Source organism: Triticum aestivum, chromosome 7D, assembly GCF_018294505.1.
Source record: "Triticum aestivum cultivar Chinese Spring chromosome 7D, IWGSC CS RefSeq v2.1, whole genome shotgun sequence".
Taxonomy (NCBI): Eukaryota; Viridiplantae; Streptophyta; class Magnoliopsida; order Poales; family Poaceae; genus Triticum; species Triticum aestivum.
In genome coordinates, this window is record NC_057814.1 from 96,208,205 (window position 1) to 96,219,364 (window position 11,160).

The following is an 11,160-nucleotide window of genomic DNA, read 5'->3' on the forward strand; positions in this document are numbered from 1 at the left end:
ATATCATCTTGCGCCTTTTGATCTCCATCTTCGAGGCGCGGCATGATCACCTTTGTCACCGGCATGACACCATGATCTCCATCATCATGATCTCCATCATCGTGTCTTCATGAAGTTGTCTCGCCAACTATTACATCTACTACTATGGCTAACGGTTAGCAATAAAGTAAAATAATTACATGGCGTTTTCATTGACACGCAGGTCATACAATAAATTAAGACAACTCCTATGGCTCCTGCCGGTTGTCATACTCATCGACATGCAAGTCGTGATTCCTATTACAAGAACATGATCAATCTCATACATCACATATATCATTCATCACATCCTTTTGGCCATATCACATCACATAGCATACCCTGCAAAAACAAGTTAGACGTCCTCTAATTGTTGTTGCATGTTTTACGTGGCTGCTATGGGTTTCTAGCAAGAACGTTTCTTACCTACGCAAAAGCCACAACGTGATATGCCAATTTATATTTACCCTTCATAAGGACCCTTTTCATCGAATCCGATCCGACTAAAGTGGGAGAGACAGACACCCGCTAGCCACCTTATGCAACTAGTGCATGTCAGTCGGTGGAACCTGCCTCACGTAAGAGTACGTGTAAGGTCGGTCCGGGCCGCTTCATCCCACGATGCAGCCGAATCAAGATAAGACTAGTAACGGCAAGTAAATTGACAAAATCGACGCCCACAACTACTTTGTGTTCTACTCATGCATAGAAACTACGCATAGACCTAGCTCATGATGCCACTGTTGGGGAACGTAGCAGAAATTCAAAATTTTCTACGCATCACCAAGATCAATCTATGGAGTAATCTAGCAACGAGGGGAAGGGGAGTGCATCTACATACCCTTGTAGATCGCGAGCGGAAGCGTTCAAGAGAACGGGGTTGATGGAGTCGTACTCGTCGTGATCCAAATCACCGATGATCCTAGCGCCGAACGGACAGCACCTCCGCGTTCAACACACATACGGAGCAGCGACGTCTCCTCCTTCTTGATCCAGCAAGGGGGAAGGAGAGGTTAATGGAGATCCAGCAGCACGACGGCGTGGTGGTGGAAGTAGCGGGATTCCAACAGGGCTTCGCCAAGCGCTGCGGGAGGAGGGAGATGTGTCACGGGAGGGAGAGGGAGGCGCCAGGGCTTAGGGTATTGCTGCCCTCCCTCCCCCCCCCCCACTATATATAGGGCCAAGGGAGAGGGGGGGCGCAGCCTTGGCCCTTCCTCCAAGGAAGGGTGCGGCCAGGGAGGAGTCCATCCTCCCCAAGGCACCTCGGAGGTGCCTTCCCCCTTTAGGACTCTCCCTTTCCCTTATCTCTTGGCGCATGGGCCTCTTGGGGCTGGTGCCCTTGGCCCATATAGGCCAAGGCGCACACCCCTACAGCCCATGTGCCCCCCCGGGGCTGGTGGACCCCCGGACCCCTTTCGGCACTCCCGGTACAATACCGATAATGCGTGAAACTTTTCCGGCGACCAAAATAAGACTTCCCGTATATAAATCTTTAGCTCCGGACCATTCCGGAACTCCTCATGACGTCCGGGATCTCATCCGAGACTCCGAACAACTTTCGGGTTACCGCATACTAATATCTCTACAACCCTAGCGTCACCGAACCTTAAGTGTGTAGACCCTACGGGTTCGGGAGACATGCAGACATGACCGAGACGACTCTCCGGTCAATAACCAACAGCAGGATCTGGATACCCATGTTGGCTCCCACATGCTCCTCGATGATCTCATCGGATGAACCACGATGTCGGGGATTCAATCAATCCCGTATACAATTCCCTTTGTCTATCGGTATGTTACTTGCCCGAGATTCGATCGTCGGTATCCCGATACCTTGTTCAATCTCGTTACCGACAAGTCTCTTTACTCGTTCCGTAACACATCATCCCGTGATCAACTCCTTGGTCACATTGTGCACATTATGATGATGTCCTACCGAGTGGGCCCAGAGATACCTCTCCGTTTACACGGAGTGACAAATCCCAGTCTCGATTCGTGCCAACCCAACAGACACTTTCGGAGATACCTGTAGTGCACCTTTATAGCCACCCAGTTACGTTGTGACGTTTGGTACACCCAAAGCATTCCTACGGTATCCAGGAGTTGCACAATCTCATTGTCTAAGAAAATGATACTTGACATTAGAAAAGCACATAGCAAACGAACTACACGATCTTGTGCTAGGCTTAGGATTGGGTCTTGTCCATCACATCATTCTCCTAATGATGTGATCCCGTTATCAACGACATCCAATGTCCATGGTCAGGAAACCGTAACCATCTATTGATCAACGAGCTAGTCAACTAGAGGCTTACTAGGGACATGGTGTTGTCTATGTATCCACACATGTATCTGAGTTTCCTATCAATACAATTTTAGCATGGATAATAAATGATTATCATGAACAAGGAAATATAATAATAACCAATTTATTATTGCCTCTAGGGCATATTTCCAACACGGACATGTCCTCGTGTCAACCCTATGTTGTAGCTCCAGTAGTGTGATTTTTTCTCATCTTATGATATGGTTCTTGGATCCTCAACTTTGATGCACTCAATGGAGACAAGGACCACGATGGCGTGCATGATGGAAGTGGAACCATCCTCGTGTTGTGGGAGTGGGTCGAGGGCGACAACCAGTGCTGGAAGACATTTGCTCAATGTAAGTTCTTCTATTATCTCCTATGCTTGCTGCGCATTTGTTGCTTCAATTTAGTTTTGTGTCTAAATCATTTCACTCACCAAAATTAATCATTGTCTTGTGAAATTTCTTGTATCATTCTTATGTTGCTTCCGTTCAGTTTCATGTTCGGATTATCTCAATCATGCAAATCAATCTTGGCCTAGAACAATGACATCTTCATTGATAATTCGCCACTCTTGAATATCAATTTTTTTGTTCAAAATGATATCTTGGATATCATGACCATTCAAAATCAGGAGTACCAATCACTGACCAGAGCAAGTTCTTATATATTATGTTACAAATTTCATGATTGATTTGTGTTTTCTACTGATGCCATGCCAGGAACAATGTATAGTACAAGCTTATTTAGTTCAATCAGCGTTGTCTTCATAATAAGTAAAGTACTGAATTTTTCTCGAATAAAGGTTGGAGCCGAAGTGAGAAGTGCTTCTGTTGTATTTGAGTATGTTATATTTGAGTAAATTTGTAATTATGGATTGGACCAAGTGTGGGTGACAGATCGATCTATGTATGGCATGTGTTTGCTATGCATATGATTTATGTATGTGAATTGTGTTTCAAATGGTTTATCCAAACAAAATATTACAATGAAAAATATTTTAGTTCATTTTGACATCTTTAACGTGAATGCAATTTGATATTGTTTCAAAACAAAACAAGAGTGTTGAGTCGGGCTCATTGTGGTACTTAAATGGTGGTCGGCAAAGATAAAGGTGTTCATTCTTGAGGTGGTAAAAGAATTAGCTTCGTGCTCATGCTCATAACAGAGGTACCTCTACATTGATGCCGCAACATATACTATTTTTTCCATTAGTGGCAACGTCCGAGTATTTAGCTAGTCAATTTAGTTGCGCTCGCTTCAGTGCTTGTAGTCATCGCTAGGTGGTCTACGAATCTGGATGTAATTTTTTTTATGTTCGTTGTATTGCCATAATTGAAGATGAATAGATTGAAAGTTTCTTTAAAAAAAAGTTACGCAATACAAAAATTGTGTCGACCAAGTAAAACGGGCAAATCGTCAAGCAAAGGTATGCAAAAGATAAATGACGATGAAAACCGTGGCGAAACCTATGGCAAATAATCAAATCCCACATTCATTTCCACATTTACAACCGGCGCCATTACTAGTCACCTAGTTGCCCTGCCCTCACCCAAACCAAAGGCGATCATGTTGATGCCCTCATCCATCCCTCTAACCCCGCCACGTCATGCAATCTCCCCCCGCGCATTTGTCCTCTCCCCTGTCACCTCCTCATGTACCACGGACCTTCTTCATCTCCTCGGTCGTCTCCGGCTCTTCGCTCCGCATCGTCGCAAATCACACGATCAAGAGATCTGAGTGCGATTTCGCGCGATGGCAAAGCCGTAAAAAATTCGTACTATTACTACCTTTTTTTTAGAAAACTAGGTAATTGCCCGTGCGTTGCAACGGGAGCATAAAATTAAATGGACAAGGAGCATAAAATTCTAGTGGTCCAACACTAATCATGTCAAATTTATACATATTATTCTTGTTTTTCTTATTTATTTTCTTCTTCCTTTTCTTCTTCTTTTTCTCCTTCATCAAATTATCTCCTCCTTCCCAGACCAAGATTTCCACCACCCTCAATTGCACATCTGGCGATTGTTTTTTTGGGGTTGCATCTGGCAATATAATGCGTAGATTGATTGTGCTTTATTTGGACGGGGTGTTTGGCAGCCATGGAAAAAAATGTATATATACAAATTGATTAAAGCAATATAATATTTCGCGACGATGAAAAAACTATTCTGTATTTCAGACTCACTCTCCATCTGGTTTTAACTAATATACAAGATGAACAAGCCGACAACAGATGTTTTGATCGGCAAGCCTGTTACTATGTTTTAGTGTATGCCAATATGTGCTCCATCTTTTAAGATAAAGACCAAGTGACGAAACAATGGTGGTTATTTCAAGAAAATAACACATTCTCAAGATACCACCTGGTATCATTAGCAGGTACAACTTTTAGTGTCACAAATGCAACACCGCTTCCAAGTTCCAACGTAATAAAAGGACACGCCCATACAAAAAAAGTTAAAGTAACACAGTGTCTATTTGCCATCAGAACTATTGGATATGGGATAAAAATGGTGTTGAAAACATGCAGTCCCCATTGAAGATAAGAAACGACCGCAATGAGATTACAGCCAGACTTTGAATCTCTTACCTTCAAAACCTGTAGAAATTGATGCTAATCAAATAGTAATCAGTGCTATACCCATGTAATATACTCAGGTGATTGTGTTAGTGCTTGGTACTATTGTTTTCGGCAATACCACACTAATCTATAGTAATTAGTGCTGAACCTCGAGTATGGAGATAACCCATTGACTACTGGCTTCACCCCTGCCTTAGTGCTTAGTACAATTATTTTCGGCAAAGGATTAAGTTTGTTTTTGCACATGTGGCAGAGCAGCTAGCAGCTGTTGCCTTTACCTGCACGAAACATTAGACTGAGTACAGAACCTTGTTTTATAAATATAACACAACTATTATCTCACATCAAAATCTTACCTGTATTGGAATCTTACAACAGATGTTTACATTTACTTTCTGAAGAACAAGAAGCTACTACTATTTTTACATTATACTGGGCGAGCACATTGGGAGAGTGCCATGTATCATTGTTTTTCCTACTGCAGTGTAGCTTGTTTGACTGCTCTTTTGATGGCCCTGTTCAGTGCGAGAAGAGGCACATCTGACGCCTACCCAAAAAATAGAACTAAGAAATGACTATAAGGAGATGGGAAAAGAGATCAAAGAACGAACAGTCAACGAGAACCTTACCTCGAAAGGATCTTCATCAGGTTTTTCATTTCAGATATAGACAAGTACATCTTCACCCGCACTTAATCCAAGCAATCTCTATTGTTCAAGCAAACAAATCCACAGCTTGCCCCTGATTCTAGTCAATCGCCACTTCATAAGAGTTTCAATAATCTGCATTGAAAAGGTCAATTGAATTAAAAATAGTGTAAGTAACCAACATTCAGGCTGGTGCGTCACGAGAGGAGGAGGCGGCTGGTCTCCTTGGCCCAAGGCGGTGGAGGAAAGACCTGTTGCCGCAGGCGGCGGAGCTGGGGTCTACCTGTCCTGAGGCTGCCACGCCGGCGAGGACAGGGGCGAGCGCAGCCGACAGGGGCGAGCGCAGCCGTGGGATTCGAGAGGCCACCGCGCGTGGGCGAGGAGGGCGTCTGGTGGCGTGCTGGCGGGGTGTGGGGAGGGGTCCAGACGGTGATGGCGGACCAGAGGTCGGCGGCGACGAGGTCCAACAGAGAAGGGCGAGGTGCGGCAGAGGAGACGAGGGGTGGGCTGTTGCTGGCGAAGAGGAGAACGTGTGAGGGACATGTGGGCTGGCGCGGTCTTGCTGGGCTTGGCCCATGTGCACGCCGAAGAGGAGCGGAATGCTCGACGAAAGGCGGACGAAGGAGGACCGACGTAAGACGGGAAACGGAACCTTACTGTTCTTTTAGGTAGTATAAGTAAGTGGAGATAGAGATAGAGATGAAGATACTATTACTTGACAGAAACACTACGTAGGAAGCAGGCAATCGGGATGTTTTAGAAGTCTGAAATTAAAAAGAAAAAACACGACACAATAGAGTACCGTGCGGGCCACAGCGACCCAAAATAAAGAAGAAGAAATGGAAGCAAATCCCGTCAACCTTCGGCAGGCACCCTTTCCCATCAAGTCGCCGCCACGTGCTCACTGCCGCAACAACTCCCGGCTCCACCTCCGGCCGAGTCGCCCACTCAAAAACCAATCCCACCACCGCCTCCGCGTCCAGCGCGCTTACCAGATGCCACTCTCCTGCTTCGCCAGCGGCCGGGCCGACTCCTCCGCCGCCAAGGCCTCCTCGGCGACGTCCGTCTACTGGACGCACCTCGGCGCGATCAACCTGTCTTGGTCCCGCGCCGCGCTGGGCCTCGTCCTCACCGTCGACATCGGCCTCGCCGGCGGCGCCGCGCCCACGCGGTTTGTCCTCCTGCCGCTGCTCCCGTGGCGGCGGCGCGGATCCAAGCGATTCTCCGGCGCGTCCGGACATTCCGTCGCCTTCTCGTGGGACCTCTCGCGCGCCCGCCTCGCGCCGCGCCGGCCCGAGCCGCTGTCCGGGTACTTCGTGCTCGTGTCGATCGACGGCGAGCTCGCCCTGGCCGCTGGCGACCTCCAGTCGTCCTTGCCTTCGCCGGCGGCGTCGGCTGGACTCCTCCTCTCGCGCCGCGAGAACGCCTACCCCCCAGGATGCGGCGGCGCGTACACCACCACCGTGGCCGTCGCTGGCGAGGAGCACGAGGTGTCCGTCGCCGTGGAGGAGGCGGCCATGTGGGTGGCCCTGGACGGCAAGAGGGCCCTCCAGGTCCGGCGCCTCCCGTGGAAGTTCCGCGGCAGCGAGAGGCTCGACCTCCCGCACGGCGGCCGCGCCGTCCGCGTCACGTGGGACCTCCACGGCTGGCTCTTCGCCCCGGACGCCGCCGCCGTCTTCGTCCTCCGTTTCGACACTGACGAGGCGAACCCGGTGGACGACGACGACATGGAGGATGGAGACGTCGGCATGCACGCGTTAAGGCAGAACTCCTTCCGGAGCCGCCATGCCGACAGCAGCGGCGAGAGCGATATGAGGGGATCTTGGAGGCGCGGGCCGTTCAGGTCGGGCTCGGACTCGTCCCCGACGGTGTCCGTGGCGTCGACGTCCGCGGCGTCGTCGTCGGCCGGCAGCGTGGCGACGGTGACCGAGTGGGTCACGGCGGAAGAGGCCGAGCTGCGGGACGGCGGCGGCGGGTTCTCTCTGATAATCTACCTCTGGAAGAAGCGGAGGCCGCGGTGATGCCTTCACGGCGTCCGTGCCTTAGCTCCGTCGCAGTTGCATTGGATTGCACGCACGAACTCATGCCTCGTGCATGCAGAATTGTTGATGTGATTTCTTTCCTTGTCGCCATGGTCGGATGAGAACTTCTGGAATGCAATTTTGGCCAATTCGTCATTTATTATTTTTTAAAGGAAGGTCAAAGATTTGTTTCATCCATTAGTTAAAAAGATAATTGTCCGGTTAGTTAACAGAAGGACGCCGATAACGTCCACACGCGTGGGTGTTAAGGGGTTTGCCCACATATTTTGTACGGTATCTAAGAGGACCAGCCCACACGTCTACGTGTGAGCAAAACAACTAGCGCCCACACGCTTCTTTTTTTCCCTTGCAGTCCCTCTCTCACACGCCTACATGTGGGCAAAACAATTAGCGCCCACACGACCTCTCTCAGCCACCTACCTTACGGTCCCGCACGCCCAGCGTGACAGTCACCACGCGTCCCCGTAGTTGCCATGGTCCGGACCCTCTTCAATGTCGTTTACCCGCAGTTGCCATGTTGCTGAACTACAGTTGCCATGTCGGACAACTACAGTTGCCATGGTTGCTCAACTGCAGTTGCCATCTCAGGTCAAGTGCCAGATGCCATTTTTGGACAACTGCAGTTGTTGCCATGTATGGTCTGGTTTACTATAGTTGCCATGATTTGAAAACTTTAGGGGTTACCACCTACTAACACTAAGCAGTTGCCATGTATGGTATGGTTTACTACAGTTGCCATGGTTTGAAAACCTTAGGAGTTGCCACCTACTAACATAGAAGAACGTCCGTGCGTTGCAACGGGGCCACATTAACTTTAAGAGTTCAATATTAATATTCTCATACATATCAAGTGACATTGGCGACCATTTTTACCATTAAATCCTCACACACACACTCTCCCTCCCTCTTCCTCACTCTCTCTCCCCCTCTCCCTCTCTCTTTCTAACACACACACATATCCATCTTATTGGGTACGGGACCATAATCCATCTATTTCACACACACACGTGCTAGTGCATAACAATATGGATTATGTGTATTATAACAAATCGGCCAGCCACAGCTCCAAGAATAAGCGGAGGAGGTGGCCCGGGTCGGCCTCGTCTGGCGCGGGCCATGGCCCGGCTTCCAAGTGCGTCTGCGCGCCGGCCACCCACGCCGGGTCCTTCAAGTGCCGCTTCCACCGCACCAACTCCCAGGGCCACGGCCACGGCCAGGGAAGCCGCCCTTCTTCGCCCCCTTCACCCGCCGCGGCCAACGCGGTGCCGCGGCACCCGGCCTCGCCGTCCTCGTCCTCCGGCACCGTCGCGACCCAGTGACGCAGCCCAAGCATCGGCCTCGAGAATCAAGAACGCTCGACAACGGAGTGGGAAGGGAAGATCATATACATGTCATAAGAAAGGGAGTTTATTTACTGCTCCCTCGATGTATTGTTTCCTTTTGGAGATTGATTACCATCCGTGAGTTAAGGTAAGGTTAATGTGATTGAGCGATTTTTCTGAAAATCAATTATTTGTTTTCTAATTAATGTGATTGAGTGATTTAAGATAAGGTTAATTAACTTAGATTGATCTATAGAGATTGTTCGTGATTGATTCTACATTACTAAATAACTTGCGTCAGTATGGAAAGTTCTGATCTGTTCAGATTTCTTTCATTTCGTGAGAGGGTGACGCGAAAATAAACCGATGAAGTGGGGGGAGGGGACGAAAAAAAATCTAAAAAAAACCAGCAAAGGTGGGAGGAGGTATAAAAAAACCATGAAAGGTGGGACGAAAAAACCTGAAAGTGAGACTACCAACTGCTCCATTAGGAGTATAGACTAGGTGGTTGCCATGTAGCGCTGCAAAGAGACATGGCAAAACAATATGTTCGGGTAAAAAAGAGAGTTGCCATCTGCTTACAAGCACACTAGGGCAGTTGCCGTGTACCCTGCAAAACATATGGCAACTGACATATTCGGGTAAAAAAAAAGAGAGTTGCCATCTGCTTACAAGCACACTAGGGCAGTTGCCATGTACACTGTAAAACGCATGGCAACTTGCAGTTTGGGTGTGGGAGAGGAGACGGGCGTGTGGGCGAGATGGCAAATGTCCACACACCAGCCCTTGTGCGTGAGTGAAAACTGGCGTGTGGGCGAATTGCTAAACGCCCACACACCGGCCCCTCCCTGTGGTGAACGGACGTGTGCGACCGGATGAATGCCCACACACCAGCCCAGTCCTACGTGGCACCACAAACATGCCAAAATTCGTGCACCCACAAACGGACGCGGATCCACGTGTGTGGGCGAGATGCAAACGCCCACACGTGTGGGCGTTAGTGTTTCCGTAACAAAAAACATGTGAAAAATGCCACGATGCGTTGAGGGGCAGAGGCACGCAGAAGATAATCCATACAAACAGTATAAAGAAGGTCTCATCGAGCTAGCACATTAGTGACACCATCAAACACTTCTTTCTGAGTAAGCATTATCGTTGTCCCTTCTTCATTAGCAAGGGACTGCAACTTCACAACAGACGACCGCCAATCCAACCCATCCAGTAGAGGGTGCGTGGAGTTACACGAAGTCCATGCCAAGCACTTTGCTACTCGCGACGAGGGCAACACAACTTCGACTCGACTCTGACAAATAGCTACGAAGTAGAACTGTGCAAGGCCGGTGTCATCGTAGATCGGCAAACGAACCATCCGATGCCCGTCATCATCCCCGCCGCAGCATGCATGCAGCCTCGACTTCACAACAACAAACAATCCGCGAACACACCAAAGAAGACCGACCCGACTACATCAACCATTGTCACCACTCCGACATCGCTCACCCACATCGTCATTGCCACGGAAGCCCCGACACCAGCACGGCCGGGCGGCGGTGGAAGTTCGTCATTTATGCATCCATACCGCGTGAATTGCTAGAGCAAAGTCCCATTGTTAATCCACGAGTGAGTGGCGGTCCGCTCCAAGACGAGGGGCTGTTCCTTTCGTACTCTTCCACCAGCACAAGTGCGATCGACTTGTGAGTCATCGGCCCGCAAGTACGTACGTGTAGCTACAAACAGAAGCTTTTGGGGGAGCAGTCGCCGCCTCGCCGGCCACCTGGGGAAGTTGGTAACCGTCTGAATCGGGAGAATTTTCCTCGTCTTCGGCTCGATGAGTGAGATTTTGAAGCGAACTCTGCGCGGGTCAGTGAGGGCGACGTGGATAGGGAGTGACGCTGGCTGAAAACCCGTCCGTGTGTACTACTGTACTGGTGGTCTGACCTTTTGGCGTTTGACCCGACCGTGTAGAGTGAACGCACGTTGCTTTGGGCGCCACTTTTCTGATCCTGGGACTATACTACTAGCAGCCACCAGTCAGTGTGGTGTCGATGTCGCTGACCAAGTCCTTGTCGAAAATAAAGAAATGTTTCCGCAAAATAAAATAAAAAATGTCGCTGACTGACCGAGTCCCGTTCAAAGTGAAGGAGGCCGTTGCGCGACGAATTTCCTCCGTTAACGCGTGGTGGGTTGGGCCCAATAGCGCCTGCTTCTCTCGCTCGTCTTGATCCGCTACTTAGTTTTT

General features: G+C 49.2%; 1 protein-coding gene across 1 annotated transcript; it reads left to right on the forward strand.

Moving 5' to 3' along the window:
* Positions 1–6,396: 6,396 nt before the first annotated feature.
* LOC123170887 (uncharacterized) lies at positions 6,397–7,835 on the forward strand. The gene has a single exon (XM_044588609.1). It carries the CDS (start codon positions 6,397–6,399, stop codon positions 7,576–7,578), a length of 1,182 nt encoding a protein of 393 aa, XP_044444544.1. The 3' UTR covers positions 7,579–7,835.
* Positions 7,836–11,160: the final 3,325 nt, after the last annotated feature.